Below are 27,991 nucleotides of genomic sequence, written 5' to 3'. Positions count from 1 at the left end.
CCAGAAACTATCAACTCTTTCTCCTGTTACAAAATTATAGCTTAAAAAAGTTCTTCACTCTGGTTGTCAAGAGAATACAGATATCAAACAATAATCATTTACAAATTATAATGAAAGAATAATGTACCATTACAAAAAAAAAAAGCCCAGATCCTGTACAGGATTTACATAATGAAAAAAGCTACCAAAGGCTAATGAAGGACATAAAATAAGACAAATTGAGAGACATAACATGTACCTGGATACACTGATACAAGAGACTGATTCTCAGTTAAAATTCTCTTAACCTAATTACAATCCAAATCTCACTAAGAACTCTCTTTAGCTTGGCATAGTGATTAAAAATTCATCTCAAATAATGTAGAGGTAAACATTTCCAAGAGAATACTGAAAAGGAAGAATAAGGAGGGGAACCTTGGACCTGTAATAGATATTTATATTTTATACACTACTGACGCTAGAAGAAGCAGACCAGAATGGAAAACCCAGAAACAGAAAAAACATCCGAGAATTAAATGTAAGATTAAGGGGTAAACTAGGTGAGGAAAGATGGATTGTTTGGGACAAGTGAATAACCATTTTTTAAAAAGTTCTCAAATGTTACACCATGCTCCAAAATAAATCTTGAATTGATCAAAGATTTAATTAGGGTAAAATAAAAGCAAAAACTAAAATATAAGTGAAGAAAATGTGCAGACAGAAGGCTGGGCCACAGGGGAGGGTCAGGAGGCTTGCGGAAACGCGTCTTCATTTCATCTGGAGAACCTGCGTTGGTTTCTCCTAAGTTTGCACTTGATGACACCTGTTGCCACAATCTCTGGAACCATGAAAACAGCTTTCTGTAGTTACATCTGTTAAATTCCATGGAGAAAGGCTGGGGCCCAGAGGGATGTGAAAAGGAATAAACTGAGGAATAAGGAGATTTAGAGAGTTTTCTTAGGGGAGCTCTCTGGGGGACGAGGCCTTCAGCATCCTGAAGCTCCACGCCACTCTAGCCCCAGTCGCATGCGAAGACGACTTTTTCACGGGAGATTCTAACATTTGCAAATGTCCAGAAACGCTCAGCCAGCTCGCACCACCGTTGGAAAAGAACGCAGCGCGGCCCACAAAGAATCGCAGAGATTGCAGACGCTGGGGCCTCGCACATGCGCACTGAGCACTCCTGCGCTCCGAGCTTCTGTGCGCAAGCGCAGTGACGCCTTCTTACGAGGCGCGCACGCGCAGTGTTTAGCTGTATCGCTTGGCTAGGGTTAATCTGGGCTGAAAGATGAGAAACCGCGGAGCTTCCCAGCTGGGATGTTGTGGCGAGACCGCGTTGGCTTATCTGTACCGCTAGTGTTAGGCTCAGGAGACTGTGAGGAGCCGAGGGGAAGGTGAGGTGTGTCTGAAGCCTGTAGGCTCTGCGATGAAGAAGATTTTTGGCTTCGTAAGTAAGAAGGGCGAGTCGCCCTTGGGCTCCTCCACCAGACCGCGGAGAGAGAGCGGTAATCGAGTCAACTCCCGGCCCGAGTACCACATCCGAGACAAGGATCTCGGGAAGATCCACAAAGCTGCCAGCGTGGGCAACGTAGCCAAAGTGCAGCAGATTCTGTTGCTTGGGAAGAATGGCTTGAACGACAGGGACAAGATGAACAGGTAACCGGGGCGGGCGGGAGGAGGCGGGGCGGGCCTGGGACGGGCCCCTGCTGTCAGTTTCCCCTCCGAGGCTCGTGGACACCTACGTGGGGTCCCGCGCCCCGCAGACTTTATAGGCAGCAAAAGCCTTAGCTGGTTTCGGACCCGCTCATGATTCCCCTTATAGAGCACTTTACTGACAGTTTTAAAGTCATTTGACTGAATGTCAGTAATCACAGAAACGAAATTAAACATGAACAGCATCTTATTTTTAATGTACACATTTTTATACCGTAATGTTATATGTTACAGAGAAGTGCATAATGAGGAAAATAACTCTCATGACAGATCAACTTCTGGACTAAAAATTTTTCAGATACAATCCAGTATCTTTTTTTTTTTTAATTATTTATTGCTGTGTTGGGTCTTCATTGCCGTGCACGGGCTTCTCATTGTGGTGGCTTCTCGTGTTGTGGAGCACGGGCTCTAGGCGCGGGAGCTCAGTTAGTTGCGGAACGTGGGCTCGGTAGTTGTGGCTCGCCGACTCTAGAGCGCGGGCGCAGTAGTTGTGGCGCATGGGCTTAGTTGCTCTGCAGCATGTGGGATCTTCCTGGACCAGGGCTCGAACCCGTGTCCCCTGCATTAGCAGGTGGATTCTTTTTTTTTTTAGTTTATTTATTTTAATTTATTTATTTTTGGCTGCATTGGGTCTTCACTGCTGCATGTGGGCTTTCTCTAGTTGCAGGGAGCGGGGGCTACTCTTCGTTGCAGTGTGTGGGCTTCTCATTGGGGTGGCTTCTGTTATTGTGGAGCACGGGCTCTAGGTGCGCGGGCTTCAGTAGTTGTGGCATGTGGGCTCAGTAGTTGTGGTTTGCGGGCTCTAGAGTGCAGGCTCAGTAGTTGTGGCGCACGGGCTTAGTTGCTCCACGGTATGTGGGATCTTCCCGGACCAGGGCTCAAACCTGTGTCCCCTGCATTGGCAGGCGGATTCTTAACCTCTGTGCCACCAGGGAAACCTGCAGTATCCGTTTTATATCCGTGTACACCTATGTATATATGTTCTCTACTGAAGGACCTTAGAAGACAGCTTTGAAGTGGGAAGATGGCTGTGTCCTTGAATAGGAAGACTCATTTTCTTAAAATGTATGGTCTTCCCATATTTAAACCAAATAAGCATATGATGGTTTAAAAAATTTTGAGTTACACATACTTTCTTTATTTGTTGTGATGAAATTAAAAGTTTTATGTAGTAGACAAAGATTTGCCCTTCTAGATATCAAAATGTGCTGTAAGTTCCCACAAATTATTCGTTTACTAACAACTGAAAAGACAGATAAGTGAGTGGAACAGATAGAAAATGCCCAAACACCCAAATATATGTAAGACTTTAGAACTTGAACTGATGACATTTCATATTAGAAGGAAAACATAAATTGTTTGTAAATGGTGGAGAAGTAAACTGCTAACTATTTAGAGAAAAGTTACTAGATTTTTATCTCACAAAAATTAGTTTCAGATGGAGTACAGATCAAAAAATTTAAATATACAAAGTGAGAAAACAACCAGAAGAAAACAAAATTCCTATTTATACATCTTTTGTGCTGACAAAGATCTTCCTAAGAATGACTTCAAAAGCAAGAATTCTGGAGGTTGATTTAACAACATAAAAAAATTAAAACCCTCTGTAGATCAGAAAAGAAGGTTAACAAAATAAAAGACAATGAGCTTTTAAAATATATCAACGTATTTGTATCAGGCAAGAAAAGATATCTTCATTTTACAGAGAATTCTTTGAAATCAGTAAGGGGAAAAAACCTCTAATTTGAAATTGAGAAAAGTACTTTTTTGCATATCCATAAGTGACCAATGGATATAGGAAAAAAATTTAGCATTTCTGGTAAGAAAAGGAATTTAAGTTAAAGAGGAATGAAAGACCATTTTCCCTTCACAAAGTTTGTGAAGATGAAGAACAGTGGTACTTATACTGCTGTTTAAAGCCTAAGTTGCTTTTGACTTTTCAAATAGGCAATTTGGTGATAAGTACCACATTTAAAAAATGTATATTCCCTTTACACATCAATTCTCTTTACACAAATTAGAGGTAAATAATTAGAGATAAATTAGAGATAGATAACATACAATTTGTTGTTCTCAACACTGCTTAAAATAGCAATGTATTAAGAAGAAATCAAAGGATTTTATAAATAAATTGCAGTGTATCTGGTATGGAGTAATATATGACCATTGAAGGTGGCATAGATAACAGATGTATGTTGACCTGCAGAGATGTACTTTGGTAGATCACTGAGAAAAAAAAATCAACTTCATTATATATAAACACAAGAAGACTATGGTCTTATCTTAGCCAAAAGTATGTACAAAAATGTGATAAAATTTGTTATTTCTGAGCACTTGTATTATAAGTGAAGCTTTCTTTTCCTTTTAAAAAAATCTGTGATTTCTACAGTGAACATGTACAAAAATTCTAGTAAATGTTTAGTATTAGTGAAATAATCCTGAGAGAGAGCACGAATATGAATCTTGTACAGATAAAAATAATTTCTCACTTTCTATTTTTTTGTGGAAGTTTTTCAAGGATTGATATCTTCTGGCAACTTTTAGCCTCTTCAGAAGTAAAGGGAATCTTTTTATCTGTGCCTGTAGATTTTACTAGGTATATATTTCGCTATATACACGTTTTTGATTTTGTGTAGCTTTATTACCTATAATAGGTAAATGATTATAGATTAATCATTTTACTTCATTGCAGTCTTGTGAAAATAAAAAATAGTAAATATAAGTGGTGATTATTACTATTGCAAAAGTTTATAGAGTTTTAGTTGTGTCCTTATGAAAATAAAAAATCAAAAATACAAATGTAAATGATTATTACTATTGCAAAAGTATTGCTTTACTTCCCAAAAGTTTTCTTTAAAAATATCAAACTCTCCAAAGTAACAACTGCCAACAGAAATACAAAGAATCATGAGAGATTACTACAAGCAACTATATGCCAATAAAATGGACAACCTGGAAGAAATGGACAAATTCTTAGAAAAGTACAACCTTCCGAGACTGAACCAGGAAGAAATAGAAAATATAAACAGACCAATCACAAGCACTGAAATTGAAACTGTGATTAAAAATCTTCCAAAAAACAAAAGCCCAGGACCAGATGGCTTCACAGGGGAATTCTATCAAACATTTAGAGAAGAGCTAACACCTGTCCTTCTCAAACTCTTCCAAAATATAGCAGAGGGGGAACACTCCCAAACTCATTCTACGAGGCCACCATCACCCTGATACCAAAACAAGACAAAGATGTAAAAAAAAAAGAAAACTACAGACCAATATCACTGATGAACGTAGATGCAAAAATCCTCAAAAAAATACTAGCAAACAAAATCCAACAGCACATTAAAAGGATCATACACCATGATCAAGTGGGGTTTATGCCAGGAATGCAAGGATTCTTCAATATACACAAATCAATCAATGTGATACACCATATTAACAAACTGAAGGATAAAAACCATATGATAGTCTCAGTAGATGCAGAAAAAGCTTTCGACAAAATTCAACACCTATTTATGATAAAAACTCTCCAGAAGGTAGGCATAGATAGAACTTACCTCAACATAATAAAGGCCATATATGACAAACCCACAGCCAACATTGTTCTCAGTGGTGAAAAACTTAAACCATTTCCTCTAAAATCGGGAGCAAGACAAGGATGCCCACTCTCACCGCTATTATTCAACATAGTTTTGGAATTTTTAGCCACAGCAATCAGAGAAGAAAGAGAAATAAAAGGAATCCAAATCAGAAAAGAAGAATTAAAGCTGTCACTGTTTGCAGATGACATGATACTATACATAGAGAATCCTGAAGATGCTACCAGAAAACTCCTAGAGCTAATCAATGAATTTGGTAAAGTAGCAGGATACAAAATTAATGTACAGAAATCTCTTGCATTCCTATACACTAAGGATGAAAAATCTGAAAGAGAAATGAAGGAAACACTCCCATTTACCATTGCAACAAAAAGAATAAAATACCTAGGAATAAACCTACCTAAGGAGACAAAAGACCTGTATGCAGAAAACTATAAGACACTGATGAGAGAAAGTAAGGATGATACAAACAGATGGAGAGAGATACCATGTTCTTGGATTGGAAGAATCAACATTGTGAAAATGACTATACTACCCAAAGCAAACTACAGTTTCAGTGCAATCCCTATCAGACTACCAATGGCATTTTTCACAGAACTAGAACAAAAAATTTCACCGTTTGTATGGAAATACAATAGACCCCGAATAGCCAAAGCAATCTTGAGAAAGAAAAACAGACCTGGAGGAATCAGGCTCCCTGACTTCAGACTATACGACAAAGCTACAGTAATCAAGACACTATGGTACCGGTACAAAAACAGACATATAGACCACTGGAACAGGATAGAAGGCCCAGAGATAAACCCACACACATATGGTTACCTTATCTTTGATAAAGGAGGCAAGAGTATACAATGGAGAAAAGACAGCCTCTTCAATAAGTGGTGCTGGGGAAACTGGACAGCTACATGTAAAAGAATGAAATTAGAACACCCCCAACACCATCCACAAAAATAAACTCAAAATGATTAAAGACCTAAACGTAAGGCCGGATACTCTAAAACTCTTAGAGGAAAACATAGGCAGAACACTCTATGGCATAAATCACAGCAAGATCCTTTTTGACCCACCTCCTAGAGAAATGGCAATAAAAACAAAAATAAACAAACAGGACCTAATAAAACTTAAAAGCTTTTGCACAGCAAAGGAAACCATAAAATAGATGAAAAGACAACCCTCAGAATGGGAGAAAATATTTGCAAACGAAGCAACTGACAAAGGATTAATCTCCAAAATATACAAGCAGCTCATGCAGCTCAATATCAAAAAAACAAATAACCCAATCCAAAAATGGGCAGAAGACCTAAATAGACATTTCTCCAAAGTAGATATACAGATTGCCAACAAACACATGAAAAGATGCTCAACATCACTAATCATTAGAGAAATGCAAATCAAAACTGCAATGAGGTATCACCTCACACCGGTCAAAATGGCTATCATCAAAAATCTACAAACAATAAATGCTGGAGAGGGTGTGGGGAAAAGGGAACCCTCTTGCACTGTTGGTGGGAATGTAAATTGAGACAGCCACTATGGAGAACAATATGGAGGTTCCTTAAAAAACTAAAAATAGAGCTACCATACAACCCAGCAATCCCACTTCTGGGCATATACCCTGAGAAAACCATAATTCAAAAAAAGTCATGCGGGCTTCCCTGGTGGCGCAGTGGTTGAGAACCTGCCTGCCAATGCAGGGACACGGGTTCGAGCCCTGGTCTGGGAAGATCCCACATGCCGCGGAGCAACTAGGCCTGTGAGCCACAATTACTGAGCCTGCGCATCTGGAGCCTGTGCTCCGCAACAAGAGAGGCCACGGTAATGAGAGGCCCGCGCACCGCGATGGAAAGCCCTCGCACAGAAACAAAGACCTAACACAGCCATAAATAAATAAATAAACCCAAAGTTAAAAAAAAAAAAAAAAAAAAGAGTCATGCACCACAATGTTCATTGCAGCACTGTTTACAATAGCCAGGACATGGAAGCAACCTAAGTGTCCATCGACAGATGAATGGATAAAGAAGATGTGGTACATATATACAATGGAATATTACTCAGCCATAAAAAGAAATGAAATTGAGTTATTTGTAGTGAGGTGGATGGACCTAGAGTCTGTCATACAGAGTGAAGTAAGTCAGAAAGAGAAAAACAAATACCATGTTCTAACACATATATATGGAATCTAAAAAAAAAAAAAAAAAGGTTCTGATGAACCTAGGAGCAGGACAGGAGTAAAGACACAGGCACAGAGAATAAATTTGAGGACACAAGGAAGGGGGAAGGTTAGGCTGGGACGAAGTGAGAGAGTAGCCCTGACATATATACACTACTAAATGTAAAATGGATAGCTAGTGGGAAGCAGCTGCATCGCTCGGGAGATCAGCTCGGTGCTTTGTGACCACCTACAGGGGTGGGATAGGGAGGGTGGGAGGGAACGCAAGAGGGAGGGGATATGGGGATATATGTATACATATAGCTGATTCACTTTGTTATACAGCGGAAACTAATAAAACATTGTAAAGCAATTATACTCCAATAAAGATGTTACAAAAATTATTGAACTCTCCAGTTATGTTTATCCATTGTTTAATCCATTTATTCATCAAATATAACTTGAATACCTATTATGTAGCAGATGTTTTCTACTCAGGATCCTGCATCTATGTCTCAGAACACTTTCATCCTTAAAAACTTCATGTTGCCCCCGTGAGCAAGATGAGAAATTTAAAATTGAAGTATTAAGGCTTAGTCTCAATTGAAGCTTTTCTCCCTTCTTTCAAACAGAAACATTTCTGAAGGTAGGAAATTATAAAAGATAACCTTTACTTGTCCTTTTGAACATTTATAATGGTATTAAATACTAATATTGATCATTGGAAATGTCTGATTTCACACAATCTATAAATGTAAATATTGAATAAAATGAGCCATCCCTATTCATTTGAATCCTGAATTTCCTTTGGCTTAAAGTTTCCTGAAAATAAGTTAGAATTACTTTTTAAAAAAATTCTTGTTTTGTTTGTTATTTTAGTTCTCTTTCCCCGTGCTGCTTTTATTATTTTAAAATTGAAGTATAGGTGAGTTACAGTATTGCCCATCATGCCTTTAAGAACTAAAAGTTATTTAAGTGCCAACTGTGTGACTAGAACTGCAGTAGACCTGTTATATAGACCATTATTTCATTTAATGTAAGGCACCATGGATTGTATGATGCCCCACTATTTTATATATTAATAAGAAATTTTTAAAAATGTTGCCAACTCACAGATACAGAGAACAAACTAGTGGTTACTAGTGGGGAGAGGAAAGGGAGGAGGGGCAAGATAGGGGTAGGGGATTAAGAGGTACAAACTATTAGGTATAAAATAAGCTACAAGGATATATTGTACAACATGGGGAATATAGCCAATATTTTATAATAACTATAAATGGAGTATAACCTTTAAAAATTGTGAATCACTATGTTGTACCCCTATAGTATATAATTTTTATTTTTTTATTTTTTTAAATTTTTGGCTGTGTTGCTTCTTCGTTGCTGCGCGCAGGCTTTCTCTAGTTGTGGCGAGCGGGGGCTACTCTTCCTTGCGGTGTGCGGGCTTCTCATTGTGGTGGCTTCTCTTGTTGCAGAGCATGGGCTCTAGGCGTGTGGGCTCACTAGTTGTGGCTCGCGGGTTTTAGAGCGCAGGCTCAGTAGTTGTGGCGCTTGGGCTTAGTTGCTTTGTGGCACGTGGGACCTTCTGGGACCGGGGCTCGAACCTGTGTCCCCTGCATTGGCAAGTGGATTCTTCACCACTGTGCCACCAGGGAAGTTCCATAATATATAATATTATACATCACCTATACTTAAATTAAAAAAAAAGGCAACTTTAGGCACAAAGGCATTATGATAATTAGACCAACAGGAAAAATGAGAAACGAACAAACAAAAAGTGCTACCAATTATAGTTGTAAGACATCGTGAATTATAAATTTCATTCCAATGTCAGAGATGTTAAAATGTGAGAAAATGAGCATGTTAGAATCATTGAAGTACAGTGTTCTCTCTAGTCCCCAAGATATATCTTCAAAAGAGGTATAATATCCTTTTACTTAATTGAAATGTTGCCCTTGTAAAGTAGTAGTAATAGTAATAATTATGATAGTATTACCTAATAATTATTGAGCTGTTACCTGTGTGAGGAACTGTTCTAAACCCTTTGCATGGGTTCTCATTTAAGCATCACAGTGGTGTCCTGTGAGATAACTACTGCTCTATCCCCATTTTGTTGATGAGGAAATTGAGGCACAGAAAGGCTAAGTGACAGCTAATAAGTGACAGAGTTAAAGTCAAATTCAAACCCAAGTTGAGCTGAATGTCAAGGTCATGCTCTTTTCTTTTTTTTTTTTTTTCATGAAAAGTGTGTGGAGAGGAGTGTATTCATTTGTTTGCCTGTTTATTTTAGCAAGGTACATTGGAGGGAGAATTCCAAAGGAGCTACATTTTTTAAATAATTAATTAATTAATTTATTTATTTATTTATGGCTGTGTTGGGTCTTCGTTTCTGTGCAAGGGCTTTCTCTAGTTGTGGCAAGCGGGGGCCACTCTTCATCGCGGTGTGCGGGCCTCTCACTGTCGCGGCCTCTCTTGTTGCGGAGCACAGGCTCCAGTCGCACAGGCTCAGCAATTGTGGCTCACGGGCCTAGTCGCTCTGCGGCATGTGGGATCTTCCCAGACCAGGGCTTGAACCCGTGTCCCCTGCATTGGCAGGCAGATTCTCAACCACTGCACCACCAGGGAAGCCCCGGTCATGCTCTTTCTATTCAAGCAGGTTGTTCTTTCATTAATGTGGAGAGTAAGAAGAGCTAATATATATTGTTCTTTCTCCAGAAGAAAACTAAATATTTGTTTTAAAGGGATAGGAATAGCATGCTATTAAATGTTTTCAATTACATGAACAATTGTATGTTTTGAAATAGTGCACTGCAATTTCCTAAAATCTCCTCTTGGTTTCGTAGGACTGCTCTCCATTTGGCCTGTGCCAATGGCCATCCAGCGGTGGTAACTCTCCTAGTGGAGAGAAAATGCCAGCTTAACCTCTGTGACAACGAAAACAGGACAGCGCTGATGAAGGTATAGAGTAGCCAACCTTGTCAACGTGAGATGGATTTGATTTAACTACTTAGAATAAAAATGGATTTATCTCATTTAAATATAACGAATTGGTGAAACTTCTGGAATGTTTACTTTGAATTCCTAGAATTTACAGTCTGTTTCTTGGCATAACACTTATAGGCCATACAATGTCAGGAAGAGGCGTGTGCAACTATTCTGCTGGAACATGGTGCCGACCCAAATGTCATGGATGTCAGTGGCAACACTGCCCTCCACTATGCTGCCCTTTATCAGAATATATCACTCGCGGCAAAGCTGCTTTCACATGACGCCAGTATTGAAGCAAGGAACAAGGTATAGCTCAACTAACTTTATTTACAAAATATTTGCAATACATGGTTGGTTGTTTTTTTTTTGTTTTAGCTGCAGATGTTTTATCTATAATAATATGTTTACTGAATACCACCCATCAGGCCCTGTTACCATGGAAACAACTCCAAAGCCAAGTCACGGGCTGGAGAAAGGTGGTGCTCACAGAAAGAGCACAGTTCTGTCTCCCAGCCACCCTTCTACCCCAGAAGGAAAATCTTCCCATTAGGATATGCCTGGGAGTGGGTGGTGGGCTCAGAGCCCATACAAGACGAAGGCCTGGGGGGAGTGAGGTGAGGGGGGCGCTGGCGGCTCGCAGGGGCTCAGGGAACGGGTGCCGCTGGGGATGGATGGGAGGAGGAAGGAGACCCAGTACCCGGCAGAGAGAGCTGGGTGAGTGCAGGTGGCCAGGGCAGGCAGCAGGCCCCGAGCCCTCCAGGACCCCAGGTTCTAAGATCGGGGAAAGTGGGGCAGGTCGTGTTTGACACCCAGCAAGGTGTTCACTTATGCTGGTGGCCATGTGGTCCACCATGTACACCTTGGGGTCTTCCACGCTCAGCCTCGGGCGGCTCCTCAGCAGGGTCGTAGCTGTGCATGGGGAGCAGGTGGCGGCGAAGCTGCTGTTCCTGCTGTTTCTTTGGGACACACATTACCTCCTCCCGCTGCAGCCCCGCCAGGAACTCCCTCTGCTGACATAGATGGGGTCAGTTTTACATATTTGGAAGCTCAAGCATTCCCTGAGTGAAAATATTTTGAAATAAATTAATTATCTAAGATTTCACTTTAAATCATGATATTTCTAAAGAAGCATTAGAGGGTATAGCTTTCTTTTATGTGTTTATGGCAGATATTTGTGAAAACATTGCATTTGTTAAAGGTAAGACTTTTTTTTTCGCCAAATATTTTTTCCCCCACTCAAATTTTTTTTCTGATTAGTGTAAAACAACACAGAAATGCAAAACTTGCCTTGGAGATAGACTTTGTCCTAAAACTCAAACAAAACCAAAGCATTTCATAATATAATAGCAATCTTGCTGCTGTTGACAAGTTCCTATTTTATTTTATTTTATTTTATTTATTTATTTTTTTTCACACACACACACACACACACACACACACTGTATTTTATTTTTACAAGAGATAAATAGACTGACACCAAGCATTGTACATGGATGACCACAACAAAAGCAACAATGATTGCAATTACCAAACATGAAACACACTCATACTATGTCATAATATTGACATTCAGTCCAGTAATCCTCCACTGTAACAGCTCCTTTACTTTGCAGTGAAAATTGATTTGTATATTCTTTGCCTCTGAGTCCTTGTGGGATTTTTTTTTTTTTTTTTTAATTCAGACAGAAAGTCACAAAAATTATACTCATCCTCATCAGTTCACTCAGTCCCATGTAATTAATTTTTTTTTTCATCTTGATCTTTTGTTAGCACTTTTATGAGTTCATCAGTTTTTCATTAGAGTTCTGAAAATGCTTATTCATTCAGTTCAGCAGTACAGTCAGTTACCAGAAACCTGTACTTGTCAGAGTCTTTTCCATGAATTTGACAAGTTCCTATTTTATTAAAAAATGATTTATGTAAAAATGATTTCTCTCTCATTGCCTAAGGCTTCAGAGGGAAAAAGGAAAAGGAAAAGGAGAGAGCAGTTGAAATACGCAGGCCGGGCTTCCCTGGTGGCGCAGTGGTTAAGAATCCGCCTGCCAGTGCAGGGGACACGGGTTCCAGCCCTGGTCCAGGAAGATCCCACATGCCATGGAGCACCTAAGCCCGTGTGCCACACTACTGAGCCTGCGCTCTAGAGCATGCGAGCCACAACTACTGAGCCCACACGCCTAGAGCCTGTGCTCCACAGCCAGAGAAGCCACCGCAATGAGAAGCCCGCACACCGCGACAAAGAGTAGCCCCCGCAACTAGAGAGCTCGCCGCAACTAGAGAAAGCCCGCGTGCAGCAACGAAGACCCAACGCAGCCAAAAATAAATAAATAAATAAAATGAATAAATAACTTAAAAAAAAAAAAAGAAATATGCAGGCCAATTTGGAAATTTGGCAGTTGGGAAATGCCAAGTAGAGGTTTTCGGGGTTTTTTTTTTCCCGTTCAGTTTATGTATTTAGGCAAAGTTCTTTTCAGTGTTCGGGGATAATAATTCTCATTTTGGGAAAGAGGCTGAGTGAATTGTAACCCTGCCTAGAGATCAATTTTAGGAGGACTCAGAGGAAATCACATTGGCAGTGAACGTGTAGTGATTAAATGGGAAATAAGGGAGAAGAACAAATAATTAACTGACATATTATCCTGTTTTGGCAGAAACAGCCACTTAGATAAGAGTCTAGACTCTGCTCTCAAATCTAGAATGTCTTGATGGGACGTAAGGGGTTTGTTTATAAGTAATGAGATCAAGTTGCATTTTGAGTTTACTCGTCCTTGTTCTACCTATTTACCCAGAAAAATTAAATGTAGTTTTGGTGACTCTTATCTCTTACACTTTTGTTTTTTTATTCAAATCCTCAATTGAGGAAAGGAATTGGCCGTGTGGGTAGGAGATGAGACTGACATGACTGCTGCACTAATTCTCAGCTAGAATTGTGCTCGCGAACCACAGTCACCTGGGAGGACTTGTAAAAAATTTACAAGCCTAGGCTCTCCCCTGAAGACTTTGATTGAATAAATCTAGGAAGGCCCAGACGTGTGTGTTTGGAAATATTTCCTCGAGATTCTGATACAGCCCTTGGTTAAGAACGTGGAATGGATGAGTGTGATTTATAAATTCACAGATCTCAAAAATAAGAAATCTCTAGAAGAGTTGGAGTTTGATAGATGCTACTTCCATCAACTCCCTCCTTTCCAACAATATTAGCCTGACTTTTATCTTTTTCTGCCACTGTGATTGAGAAGGTAAACGGGATATTATTGGCAATATCTATTGGCTTGAAGAATAACTCCTTTTTCCTTCCAACCACTAATCATTCACTGGCACTCAGTCTTTAGAAATTTGCTTATGGTGAGTCATTTAACGAGTAGAGTGTGACCCTTTGCGGATTTTGCACCTTTTGTTATCATCCAAGTCATTAGGTCAACAGATGTTTATCACAAACAGGGTTTTCCTGACTGCAGTAATAGTAAAGCATGAGCCTTCTTTTGGTGAAAGCTGCATGACAGACTCTTGCAGTGTGTCTGTTAGGTTCACCGGGCCCTGGCATAAGCAAGATGATAGTCTTAAACATCAAAACCCATGAAGTTAGTAACAGTACAGATAGGAACTGTTTTAATAATTTAGTTTCAGCAGTCTTATGAACTAATTATCCATTTGGTTAACATCAGGGAGAATTATAGAAATAGACTGTAGTTTTAACAGGCATTGGAAACATTCTTGAAGTGGGTATTATGAGTCTTAATAGCAATTTTTATTACACGTTGGGACCCACTTTTTTTTGTAAAACACATGATACTAAAGAAAGGAAAGGTTTTACATGCAAATATTTGCTTTATACCCACCCGTTTGGAAACACTCACAGCAAACATAAAAACACAAGTGGGCCATAGACTAAACGTGGCCCCTGGATGTGTTTAGCTTTCCTCCACAAGTTGAGTCAGCATTTAAAATTTAGGAGACTCATGCAGAAATCTGCATTTCAGGCTTCTCTTAAGGAATCCACTCCGGTCCCCCTTGAGCCCACGCTACTGTTTGGTCTGCCGTGCAAAGGGTGCCCCTTCTGTATGGGGCGTGTTCTCCGGTTTGCTGGCCTCACCTGGGTTCTTCACTTACTTGGGTCACCTACTTTGCCTCCATAAGCATTTGTGTTTCCAATTCCTGTATTACAGTTTATTCTGATAGATATTTCTAGATTTTAAAACAGTCATTAATTTATGATCTATTTCATATTTTAAAAGAATCTCTTAAGAATGGGATTGAATTTTTCAAGTTAGAATTTATAAGTTGGTTTTTAAAAAAAAACTCTTTTTCTTTACATGTTCATGTGAAGAATCATGTTCCCACTGGAACGTCTGTAAACCTTATGAGGTTAATTGGTTATCGTTGGATAGGTGATGCATGTTGCAGACGATATTATATCTTTCTCCTCAGCATTGTTCCTAAAATATGCAGTTGATTTAATAGTTAAATGACTATCTCTGGAGGAGTGTTTAGAGCGTATGGACTAGCATAGAGCAATAAAATAACTACAGTATACCTGATAAATTCCATGATAGAAGCAAAGATCCTTGGAACCAGTAAATGTTGGAAGTGAGTTTTAGAGAATGACTTTGCAGTTAACCATGTGAAGAAGTGAGGAGGAGCATTTTAAAGGGAAGGAAGCAGCACAGGGCGGGTGAGAAGCAAGGGGCTCCTTTTTATTTACTTTCTCTATTAGATGTTTAAGTTCAGAGACTCTATTATAAGTTTTAAAATACAGTTTAGAAATATGTAACTTTGTACATTCTATATAAAGTGTTTTTGCTGTTTTACAGGAGGACCTCACACCACTTTTACTTGCTGTAAGTGAAAACAATCAGCAAATGGTGGAATTTTTAGTAAAGAAAGAAGCAAATATACATGTAGTTGATAAGATGAAAAGGTACAGTAGTTTGTTCTTTTTCTTTTTAAAAACCTGAGTGCTGTTCGAGAGTGGTAACAGATTAAATTAGTAAGAAGAGGATTAATGTATAATCAACACATCGTCAGGTCGAAAAGCAATTATTCTGCTGTGTATCATGAAAAGTAATATATAGCAGGATTCATATTCCTTTATAATATTGACTGATGTCATTTGCAACCTGATTTTTTTTCTTTTTTTGGTCATACGATCTTATAATAGCTAAGGGATTTCATATTAGTTTTATTAGCTTGATAAAGTATGGATTCTACTTTTTAGTTTACCTTATGACACAGTATTGAATTTCTTAATTCTTTTATAATAATTTTTTAACCTCTGCTTTGTATATATTTTTCCTTAAAAGATGCATATCTTTGGGATGACTCTTTGCTTTAAATTACTTTCTTTGAAGAATACTGATGTTACTAGGTTATCACTAAGTGATTGTTAACCACTATTACCAGATACTTTGGGCTCATCGGTTTTTATCCTTTTTCATTTCTAGTACATTTTGATGTTCTTATTTTTAATTGGTGAAGGTAGAAGGAAGAAAGGTAGCTTTAATTGGATAAACATTTCCTTCAATGAAGACAAGTCATAGGTGGGTGATAAAGAGGAAAGTGATGGGCTTTAGATTCAGACTGGGTTTAATTCCTAGCTTTCCTACTTATTAGGTGTATGACCTTGGGAACGTTACTTATGATCAGCAAATATGTTTCCTGATATGAAAAGGAGGATAGTAGTATATCCTTCAAGGGTGGTTATGTGGAAGAAAGATTACATATATAGTATTTCATTTAGTGCCTAGCATATGCTTATCAGCATCATTAACTGCAACCATGACTATTTTTATTTCATTATTAATAATATTATTGTTTTAAGCCTGCAAATAGCTCTTCCTTAACCTGACCTCTAGCTGATTTTGAAGTAAAATATAACCGACTAAGGAAGAAATGGGGAATTCTTCCTTTATATACTCATCTGCTTCAGATAAGTGACCTCAGGATAGTTTCTTGTCCATCAAGGACTTTAAATTAGCAATTTCTACTACATGCCATCCGAGTGGGACAGGAGGCTTCTTTTTTGTCCCTTCATTTTAGCCTTGGAAGTAATTTACAAAGATGAACACTTGAACATGTAAATGGTCAGTTCTACATGGATGGGCAAGATATTAACTTGGTAAAGTATATCAAATTAGCTGTTAAAGTAAGTTAGCTAAACTTCCTAAGGGTGAAGTTATCTCTCTGTTATTTTAGAACAGCCCTCATACTTGCTGTAAACTATGAATCAACAAATATAGTCAGGCTTCTTCTTCAGCAAGGTATTGATGTCTTTTCTCAAGATATCTATGGATGGACCGCAGAAGAATATGCTCTTATTAGTGGTTTTAATATGTAAGTGTTTACATTAAAATGCCAGTTATCACTAAACTGTGGTTAAAAATAATTTAACTGTTACTTGTTATGTGACAGGTGAGAGTTCTAGTTTGGTGCAGGCAGTTTGGGAATGGTGGTGAGATGTTCCCCATCATCAGCTGGAAACCAGCCGAAAGGCCAGACTAGTTAGATGTAGCAGTGGGCACAGGGTTCTTTATCTCAGGACTTTAAGACTTTATATCCTTAAAGATCCTAACATTATCCATTTCACTCCAAGTGTAACCCCTATGCATGGGGTACAAGTAGTGTCACAGCTCTGATTTTTCTAACTTGTTATTTGGGTCTTGAAATGTTTGGTTCAGCAGACTATCCTATATTTTCTCTTGGGGACTTACTTCTATACTCTCCCTCTTAAATTTTGCAAGAATCTAAGGGATTCCCTAAGATCAAAGAGACAGTCCTCTTCCACAAGTCTTTTGGAGGGGAAAAAAAGGGCATTCTCATCATTCTGTTGATTGCATTGATTCTATTGCTGCAGTGTTGCTACTAAAACTGGTCTTAGCAGGGTCTCCTTGGCAGCTGGATCTGGAGTCTGGATGTTGCTCTATAAAGACCTTTAATAATTTTAGAAGAAAAAAGAAACCAGTCCTGCAGTTGGGTCACGATTGACCTTTGCTCCCAGGATGCCCTGGCTGATCCAGATTCCTCAGTCTTCATGGTGATGCACACTTAGACTTCAAAGTGACAACTTTTTTAGTTCTCATACATATGCCTGTAGCTCAGCCACTGTTCCAAAGCACCAGCACCCAGTTCTGGCACCTGGGCCTCCTAGCTTTAGCCACACACACCCTCCCTGACACACTCAAAAACCTTATGTAGAGCCCACATCTTAGCCCAGATCTTCACGATGAGTTACCATTTGAGGCTCTTACTTATCTTTTCTGCTGGCAGATGTCAATGGGAACCGTTTTAGGCTGTCAGAGAGGTTCAAATGCTCCTGCCCAGAGGGAGCAGACTTTCCTTTCTCCTTTGTTACCAGACCTGAACCTCAAGGCTGCTTTATATCCTGTGGGGCACTTTTTCTTAGGTCGTGGAAGGTCCCATATCATCCTCCTCAGAGTAGTGGGTGCCCACTTGCCTGAGATTCCATAACTGAGGTTGGCCCCTCAAGTGATCTGTTTTCCATGATAATGAAAATCTTCTAAATGATTTACATCTGCCTCAGCCTTCAAAGTATCTTCAGATTCTGCCTCATAAGGAACCCATTCACCAGAAATCCCTGAATCTCAAGTAGGTTAGTTGGCATTAGGAGAGGTAAGCCCCGTCCAGGACTTGTCAGTATCCATTGTAAAAGTAGGGTTATGTCTTCCAAGTGGATTGGAGATGATCATGGAGCTTAAGCAGCATTCTAAGAAAGATCTGCTGGTTCAGAGTTTGAGTAGGTAGAGAAGGAGTAGTAGTGGTCCAAGCCAGGTCTGGACTTGGATTAGTTTTCTACTCTTGGTGCGATTAGCTGCCATAATGGGGAACAGTTATGTTATCTAATTTAATGAGGTCATATATTTATAAATAAATTCAGTTACAAATTATAGAATAGCTGAGAGTCCCTGAATTACAAACCACAAAGAAGGGACAGCTAATCACCATAATTACTGACATTTTTCCTGAAAACTGCAACATTAGAATGTTAAACCTATGAAAAGACACACACATTGGGTTTTTAATATGATTTTTAAAAATTAATTAATTTATATATTATTTATTTTTGGTTGCATTGGGTCTTTGTTGCTGCGCGCGGGCTTCCTCTGGTTGCGGTGAGCGGGGGCTACACTTCGTTGCAGTGCGTGGGCTTCTCATCGTGGTGGCTTCTCTTGTTGTGGAGTTCGGGCTCTAGGTGTGTGGGCTTTAGTAGTTGTGGCGCGTGGGCTCAGTAGTGGCTCGCGGGCTCTAGAGCTCCGGCTCAGTAGTTGTGGTGCACGGGCTTAGTTGCTCCGCGGCATGTGGGATCTTCCTGGACCAGGGCTCGAACCCGTGTCCCCTGCGATGGCAGGTGGATTCTTAACCACTGTGCCACCAGGGAAGTCCCACAATTGAAGTTTTGATAATAGCTCTGACATTGTCTGAAGTGATCTAAGAATTTAATATATTTGGTAATTGTTTTTCATATTAGTATTAAAATAATAATATTATTTATCACATTTTTAATACATAGCAATCGCCAACTGATTTCTGAATGTAAAGAAGAAAAGAGACCTAAAACTCCTTCTCAAAATAGCAACCCAGGTAAGATGTCTGATAGTGAATTACTCTTGGTGACCCTACCATAGATAAAGTAAGAGTGAGGAAGTTTTAATAATGAAAAAAACCAGTGTGTAAATTGCATGTATATTTTTATTTTTTAAATTAATTTCTTAATAGTCTAGTATTCAGAATTGTTTAAGTTAATTGTAGGTAATTTAAAATCAGAGACAGTATTGTCTGAAAAGAAATCCACATATTTAATTATGGCCCCTAAAATCCCGTATTATATCTTTGTGTAAATAAGAAAAAAGATTTTTAAGTTATTATGTTGTATGTTTCCTCTATAATCACACGAATATTAGTTATTGTATAGTGATTAGCCTCACTAAAAAAGTTACCATCTTTAAGCCTGGGAACTCAACAGTACCTTCCTGGTACTTTAAACAAATGACAAAAAAGAAGAACTGCAAAGCTGAGCCAGTGTGCAGCGTACCAAGAAGAGATTATTTTTGAAAGATACCTTCCGATAGTACAGAAGTCAGAAAAGCAATGCCTGGTTGAGAAGCACTGGTTATTTTCCATATTATTGTACCAGCGAGGTCTCGCTCTTACCAACTTCATTCCTCACAAGTCCAAACAGAGTGAGATAGGCTGACTTCATTAGAACCACGTGTTTTCTTCTGTGTGTTGGATAATTGTCATGACACTATAATTTTGTTAGAACGAGATGCTCTGTTGCCATTAGTTAAAGGATTATCATAATATTCAAATAGCCCAACTGGAGACTCAGCAAATTCTAATAAAAGCACAAAAATACTTCACATTAAGAAAAACACTATTGTGTTCCCTAGATGTGGCACCTAGCGCGTTGTGCAATCTGTATGAGGACACCTCTAACATAGTAGACCTCTGTCCATCAAAGAACTTCTGTAGGTTGGTTTTACATGTTAGAGGAGATACAGAGATGAAATAGAGCTTTGGTCTTCAAGGTGCTCATAATAGAGTTGTCCCTGGTTAATTTGTGTATTTTTTTAAATGGAATTTTCAAAGAAAACATTCTTATTTATTTGTTAGTTTGTCCACTTAACAAATAACTATCAAGTATCTTTTAGGTACTATGCACTATTCTGATGTCACAGGATGCAAACATTTAAAAAACACAGTCCTTGCCCTCCAGGAGCTTGTTATTATAATGATCATTTTTATTATTTAGTATACTTTATTCTGTGCTTACTATGTCCCAGAGCCCACTAGGAGTTTATAAATTGTCTTTATGTATTTTTTTTAATTGGTGTTTCATATGTGCCAGGTATTTTAAGTCCATGGTGAGGAATTAGAGTTTTTAAAAAGTGAGTGGACTTTAAGGTAATCGTGCAGAGTGAGGAGAAGTTTGCCAGGTAAAGAGGCAGAAGGACAGCGTTTGGCAGGAGGAACATCTATCAAGATCACGTTTTGCAGAAAGAGCAGCAGTGCACAGGCTAAGATGTACGAGTGAGCTTGGCAGGATTTATGAGCAGTTCAGTTTTGCTGGTGCATAAAGTGTGCTGTGGGGATGGTTGGTAAAGAACACTTGAGGAGGGGCTGGAGAAAAGTAGGGCAGGCCCTGAGCTCCACAGCGGGACAAAGGGAAGGTCTCCTGGGGACAATCTGAGTCACATACTGCAGGGATCCTCCTCAAGGAATTTGAGTACCAGCCAATGACGAAAAGATGTCAATGGAATTACAAAGCCCTTAACTGAGGACTGAGGGTCTTGAGATGGAGGGGAGTAGCATTATTCCACATAGATCAGTTTCTTTTTTTTTTTTTTTTTTTAATATTTATTTATTTATTTATTTTGGCTGCGTCAGGTCTTAGTTGTGGCGTTCAGGCCCCTTGTTGCAGCGTGCGGGCTTCTCTCTAGTTGTGGCGCGTGGTAGATCAGTTCCTATATTTGTTCATCTGAGTGTGCTAAATAAAACTCTCATTCAAAATAAAAAGTTAAAAAGGAAAAACAAAAAAAAGAAAAGCAGGAGAGAATGGTGGTGATGTTGCAAAAATTTTTTTAAATGAAAATTTCAAGGAGGGAGTATCAATTATATCAAGTAAAATTACTGAAAAGAAAGTTGGATTTAACTCTTAAAAGTTCTTTGGTGGTAACCTTTTCATAAGGACAATTTGAGAGTCATAACATCTACTTTTTACATGAGTGGTACTTCTGATGTCCAAATATGGAAAAATCATCACATCTACCAAGGTCCTACCTAAATTTTTCATAACAGCGGCAGCTGCCCATGCAGGGTCAGCGAAAACGGTCTGGCCTGGTGAGTACGCTTGCCCGCGTTTTCCCAGAGTTGTCAAAACCTGGGAGTGGGACTTCCCTGGTGGTCTAGTGGTTAAGACTCCTTGCTTCCACTGCAGGGGGCATGGGTTTGATCCCTGGGGAACTAAGATCCTGCATGCCGCTCGGTGTGGTCACAAAAACAAAAACAAAAACAAAACAAAAAACCTGGGAGTCAACTGTGAGGAATTAAACCCTGCTTAGTTGGAGGAAATTAACTGATCTTTTCATTTTCTTTATAGGAACTTTCACTTTAGAACATATTATCAATCATCAGAATTCTTTGTTTTTTTTCTGGTTGAAATAGGATTGTTGCTTGTTTCAGTTAGTTTCTGACGTCACTGTTTCATCTATCCCTTTTATGCCTTTATTCAAATGGATATAGAAATACAGGAATCTCCAAGGCAAATATCAAGAAAAACAGATTTGAGGAAGGTTATTCTGTGAAATAACCTGACTGTAATCACATATAACACATCAACCCAAATAATACAGATTTCATGTAAACAATGCAACTGTTTGAGAGGTTCCCCAAACCACACCAGGTTCGGCTCTTCCATAGAACTCCCAGGACTCAGCATGTCGTTGTACTCATGCTTGTGATTTATTACAGTGAAAGAATACCAAGCAAAATCAGCAAAGGGAAAAGGCGCACGGTGCGAAGTCTGCAGGAAACCAGGCGCAAGCTTGCAGGTGTCCTCTCCCCGTGGAGTTACTGCATGTGCTTCATTCCCCCAGCATCAGATTATGACAACACGTGTGAAATGTTGTCCAGCAGTACCAGAGTCTCTCCCTCCCTCCTTCCCTCCCTCCCTCCCTTTTTTTGTTCATCAGCTTAAGATACGATGACATATGCCTTACAAGCTGAAAAAGCATGATTTCTATAATCTTTTGCCACATAATGGGAAGGGTTGAGAAAAATGACATCCCTCACTACTACACAGCACTAACTGTTTGGACCATGCTGCTCTATGTGGTGGGTCCAGATAGACTCTCGAGCAATGGAAGGAGACAGTCTCAAGAGATTATACTTTTAAAATGTATATATATTTAAAACTTTAAAAAAATTCAACTTCTCCATCCTCACCATCCAGTTGACCCCATTTGCCCTCCCCCACCTCCCTTTCAGGAGATTATCCTTTATAAAACTGGAAGTACAAAGTCTTTCATGCTTATCTTGCAATTGGAAATAGGGCCAGAAAGAGTTTGTTTCCTGTGTTTTGCCATGCTCTAAAGTACAGTGCCCATAGACCAGGCTTCCTTGTGAGAGGGCGTTTTCACCCTGAACTGAAGAGCCGGAGAAGTTGTGTTATGTGATGGCAAAATACATGTATTCTCTACGCACTGCTCTGAGTGATGGAAGTCCAGAAATATCATGCTATTTAAGTTTGCTATTGTCAGTTTATGGTACTGATTCTACTAATGATATCATTTTCTGTCAGTCTCACAGTTTGGTTAGGATTACGGTCATTGTAAACAGCACTTCACTTTTAAGTATCAAATTTTGATAAGTACCGTTCTTTTTTTTTTTTTTTTTTGCATTTGATAAATGTAAAGGAGAGGAAATGGCTCTCATGCATAATTGCCTAGCAGTGGTATAATCAGCATTCACTCTAGTATACTCTCCAGGTGTGGTTCCAAAGGAAAACTTTTTTTTAAAAAATTAATTAATTAATTAATTTTATTTTTGGCTGCGTTGAGTCTTCGTTGCTGCACGTGGGGGAGTTGCGGGAGCGGGGGCTACTTTTTGTTGCGTTGCGCGGGCTTCTCATTGCAGTGGCTTCTGTTGTGGAGCACAGTCTCTAGGCATGCAGGCTTCAGTAGTTGCAGCATGTGGGCTCAGTAGTTGTGGCTTGCGGGCTCTAGAGCACAGGCTCAGTAGTTGTGGCGCACGAGCTTAGTTGCTCTGCGGCATGTGGGATCTTCCTGGACCAGGGCTCGAACCCGTGTCTCCTGCATTGGCAGGCGGATTCTCAACCACTGCGCCACCAGGGAAGCCTGCAGAGGAATACTTTTTAACAAAGCATCAGTCTTACACTTTTAATATTCTGTGTTTTTCTACTGTTGATTTAAAATGTATTTTACTTTTTCCTTTAATAGTGGATGAGAGTTCTGAAGAAGAGTCTTTAAGCAGGTAGGATTTTATGGATTTTTAAAACTTGTATGTTTAACTAAGGGAACATGGAGAAAAGAAACTAACGTTTGTTGAGTGTTCTACTCTGGGTTAGACACTGTATTATGTGCTTAAATTTGTTACATCGTAGAGTCATCACAACCGCTTTGCAAAGTAGCTGTGCTATTATAGCTTGCTTTAATTAATTAGGCAGCTGTGGTTCGGAGGGGTTGGTTAATTGACCCATGATTCCATAGTTAACAAGTTGCTGACCTGTGATGTGACGGTCAGCCCCAGATCCACTCTCATGTCCCTCAGCAGAGATTGATAAGTACCCGTGTAGCACTGGGGTCAAGATACAGACCCAAATCAGATCAACTCAGAAAGTCAAATTTAGTTATGTATTAACTCTGATTTAGAGTTTTCCTAAGAAGCCTGGTTAGTCCAAGCCTTCGTCCTGATATTTTTGACAATTGCAGTGGTAACTAGTACCTTGTATTTACCATTAAGGTGTTACGGCAGATCTCAGGTAGCTGAGGCCTCAGAACCATAGGGTTTTATACAAGCAAGACCTCATTAGGCAGGTCTTCTTAGATATAATGATGTCTACTCTCCTTAAGGTGAATTAGTTTTCTATAAGAGAAGAGTATCTACCTATAAACCATGTTATGTTAATTAAATTCAACATCTACACAGAGCATCTGTCTAGTTGATTTCTCTACTTAACTGCCTTCCCAGTCTGGTTTTGGTTTTCCCTTCAGGGTAGTACCCTTGCCTGGTTCTCTGAAGTTTTTTCTTTTTTCCTAGAGTCTTTTTTCTTTTCTTTTCTTTTTTTTAAATAAATAAATCTATTTGTTTATTTATTTATTTATTTATTTTTGGCTGCATTGGGTCTTTGTTGCTGCGCACAGGCTTTCTCTAGTTGAGGCGAGCAGGGGCTGCTCTTCGTTGCGGTGCATGGGTTTCTCTTCGTTGCGGTGCACGGGTTTCTCATTGCAATGGCTTCTCTGTTGCGGAGTGCTCGGGCTTCAGTAGTTGTGGCACGTGGGCTCAGTAGTTGTGGCTCATGGGCTCTAGAGCGCAGGCTCAGTAGTGTGGCGCACGGGCTTAGTTGCTCTGGGGCATGTGGGATCTTCCCAGACCAGGGCTCGAACCCGTGTCCCCTGCATTGGCAGGCAGATTCTTAACTACTGTGCCACCAGGGAAGTCCCGAGCCCATCCTTGATTCAGGAACCATTGCCTTCACAGGCTGAAATCTTAAAGGTTGGAGGCTGCCATTGAGCAGGCCTCAGGGGTGAGGCACAGGGGTGATTTGGGAGGAGAGCCTATAGGAAGGAAGATATTTAGACAGTACATAGGGAAAGAGAGGTGCAGCTGCCATGACTCTGTTTCTACAGCACTGTCTCTGCTTGGGGATCTGAGTGCCTATGAGGGTTTTTAAGAGCTAGCTATTTATGTGGACCTGAATAAGGCAGGACCTGTATAGGAAAACTAAGTAGACTTTATAATTTTTAATGTTTTAATCTCTCTGGGAATAGTTTAACATATAAATTAAACATATAAATTTGTTCTTTGACTTTTGTACATTTAACTTTCAAACATTTCAGGGGACTCCCTGTGCTGTTTTAGAGTAAAGGGAAAGAATGGGGCCTTCTTTTTTTTAATAAATTTATTTACTTATTTATTTATTTATTTATTTTTTGGCTGCATCAGGTCTTCATTGCTGCGCCTGGGCTTTCTCTAGTTGTGGTGAGCTGGGGCTACTCTTCGTTGCGGTGCGTGGGCTTCTCATTGCGGTGGCTTCTCTTGTTGCGGAGCACGGACTCTAGGCGCGCGGGCTTCAGTAGTTGTGGCACGTGGGCTCAGTAGTTGTGGCTCATGGGCACTAGAGTGCAGGCTCAGTAGTTGTTGCGCACGGGCTTAGTTGCTCTGCGGCATGGGGGATCTTTCCGGACCAGGGCTCGAACCCGTGTCCCCTGCATTGGCAGGTGGATTCTTAAGCACTGCACCATCAGGGAAGCCCCGGGGGCCTTCTTTAATAAGTGGTTTCCCTGCTGGAGAACCAAGACTGCCATTTTTGACGGACACAGATTAGTCTTTGAACCAGGGACGGACAATGGAGAAGGAACAACATATCCTTGTACTTTGTTTTAAGTCATCAGGTTTGTTCCAGTTCTGGTAAACAAAAGTTATGTTACCCATTAATTGGGTTTTCAGTTCAGGTTTTAGGACTTTTGGTGAAAACAAATTATTCTCAGGCTCTGCCAGTATATTGGCTGTCGCCCTTTGTTATGGGAACTAAGAATGGGTCTTAGCTAGATATTTCATAGGTTGGGAGAGATGGAAGCAGAAATAGGTAACTAAAAGCTTTTCTAAAACAGAGGCCACATTTTAATGATGTCAAGAAACATCATTTAATATATAGATAACCAACCTTTCACTTGATTTGTTTGTTTTTGTTTAAAGAAATGAAGTCACTCATTTTTGTTACCTATTTTTGCTCTGAAGGCTTTCCAACAAACCTGGTGTTGATGATTCATGGCCTACATCAGACGATGAAGACTTAGATTTTGATACCAAGGTAAAAGTTCTCTCTTGTGAAATTAGTTTTCCTGCTTTGAATTTAGTTTTGTGTAGTATTAACTTTTAAAATTTAGCAGTGGTCTACCTCTCGTTGTTTTATGTTTGTAATAGAAAGTTGGTCAGAGCAAACCATTTTATAAAAATATGACTAGTTGAATATTTTTTTTACTTTGCTAAATACTGAAGGTCGGTGCTGAAGAGAAAATGGGCTGGGAAGTAGATAGTGACAAGAAAAGTGTATTGGGAAGCGCTTTCCCACAAGGGAGGAAATACAAAATTTGGTCAAGGATAAGGATTCTTACTGTGACTTTTCAACCATACTGATGTGACTTATATAATACTCATGCTTAAATGAAATCTTTAGTGGGTACAGTTACTTATTGTAATAATCACAGAATTTTCCTGGGGCCTTTCAGTTCCAAAACTATATAGCATATATCATCTAGTTCTTTTTTCTTGGACAATTTTTATTTTGGTATCATAGAGTTGTTAGGAGAGAGCTTTTTTTTTTCTCTGTTTCTGTCTTTGGTTTTGCATTAAGACTAAAATAACAGTCGAAATTATGGAAATTTAGAAATTAAAATTCTGTTTCTCAAAATCCATATTATGAAGGGATTTCGCTCTGTTTTCTGAAGCATTCCATTAAGCGTATATTCAGGGAATTCCCTGGTTGTCCAGTGGTTAGGACTCCACACTCTCACCGCCAAGGACTGAGGTTCAATCCCTCGTCGGGGAATTAAGATCCCGCAAGCGGTGCAAGACCTTAGTTCCCCGACCAGGGGTTGAACCCATGCCCACTGCAGTGGAAGCATGGAGTTTTAACCACTGGATCACCAGGGAATTCCCAATACTTCTTATTCTTAAAGCTCTTGTTTTCTTCTCTAGAATGTCCTGAAACCAAGCTTAACAAAGCTAATGAGTGCTTCTCAACAATCCAAGAAAAGCAGTAAGTTATTTGAAGACTGTCCATCTTGTGTTATTCACTGATTTGAAATTACAGATATTCTCATGTACTCCACCTTGTTTTCACTATAGTAGAAGCAAAATGTGGCATCGTGAGACCAGAGAAGAGAACCTTCTTTGAGGACAATAGTTTTGATAGTGAAAATGAAGATGTGGTCGAAACCTTTCCCAAACCATCAGTCAGACTCCAGGGCGTCTCTCATCCTGCTTTCCCATCACCTGAACCTCTCCCAAAACCTCTCAAGTCTTTAGCAGGCCTTGGTCTCACAAAGGTAAGTTGTTCTGTTTTGTTTTTAACTTTTATTTTCTGTGCTTTTTCACATACCAACCCCCTGATTCTTACAGTGATGAAAAGGATCCCTTACAGAAATGGAATTCCTCAAGATCACGATAGAAAACAGTGTAATAACAAGAGCAATATATGTGCAGGATTGAGATTTATGAACGTTGGTAGCAGTAAACCATTCTGAAGTATGCCATTATGAAAGGAAAGAATTAGAAAGCAACTAGAAAGAACAGCTAGATGAATATGAAGATGGGGAGGGGGATGAAGGGGAAGAATTCATTTAAGAAGGACAAGATGAATGTAAAGATTGAATGAGGGTCAAGATGAGAGAGATTATTATACAAACACAACAGAAATAGTGGGGTTAAGTGAGAGCAGGAACTCTATATTATAAAATATGATAGAAATTATTTCAAATTCAAATTAACAAGAGAAAGTCAGGTCATGGGAAAAAATGCTCGTACTCTTTTGAATGACATATAGTTGATTTTTATGAAGATATGAAAGAAAATTTGATCCTTACCTTTTTTTGGTGGTTGTTTTTGTTTTTTAATTGAAGTGTAATTGATTTACAATATTGTGTTAGTTTCAGGTGTACAGCAAAATGACTTGGTTATACATATAAATGTATATATCTATATTCTTTTTTTTTCAATTCTTTTCCATTATAGTTTATTACAAGATATTGAATATAGTTCCATGTGGAAGTTAGTTTTAATTTGAAGTTTTTTCCTTTTTAAAAAATTCTCA

At 39.3% G+C, this 27,991-nt stretch overlaps 1 protein-coding gene across 4 annotated transcripts in view; it reads left to right on the top strand.

Annotated features, from left to right (window-relative positions):
* Nucleotides 1–1,254: 1,254 nt before the first annotated feature.
* The window catches only part of ANKRD26 (ankyrin repeat domain containing 26), a 92,983-nt gene continuing 66,246 nt past the window's right edge, over nucleotides 1,255–27,991 (top strand). For all 4 annotated transcript variants that reach the window (XM_068560356.1, XM_068560324.1, XM_068560346.1 and 1 more), the window contains exons 1-9: nucleotides 1,255–1,635; nucleotides 10,284–10,398; nucleotides 10,561–10,734; nucleotides 15,237–15,343; nucleotides 18,950–19,020; nucleotides 23,397–23,430; nucleotides 25,918–25,990; nucleotides 26,878–26,938; nucleotides 27,028–27,227. In XM_068560356.1, the coding sequence (XP_068416457.1) occupies nucleotides 1,406–1,635; nucleotides 10,284–10,398; nucleotides 10,561–10,734; nucleotides 15,237–15,343; nucleotides 18,950–19,020; nucleotides 23,397–23,430; nucleotides 25,918–25,990; nucleotides 26,878–26,938; nucleotides 27,028–27,227 (1,065 nt within the window). In that variant the 5' untranslated portion in view covers nucleotides 1,255–1,405. The remainder of the gene's footprint in view (nucleotides 1,636–10,283; nucleotides 10,399–10,560; nucleotides 10,735–15,236; nucleotides 15,344–18,949; nucleotides 19,021–23,396; nucleotides 23,431–25,917; nucleotides 25,991–26,877; nucleotides 26,939–27,027; nucleotides 27,228–27,991) is intronic.

The sequence above is a fragment of the Eschrichtius robustus genome, chromosome 1 (assembly GCF_028021215.1).
Source record: "Eschrichtius robustus isolate mEscRob2 chromosome 1, mEscRob2.pri, whole genome shotgun sequence".
Taxonomy (NCBI): Eukaryota; Metazoa; Chordata; class Mammalia; order Artiodactyla; family Eschrichtiidae; genus Eschrichtius; species Eschrichtius robustus.
Note: the sequence above shows the minus strand (reverse complement) of the source record. Positions and strands in the feature narration are given on the sequence as shown.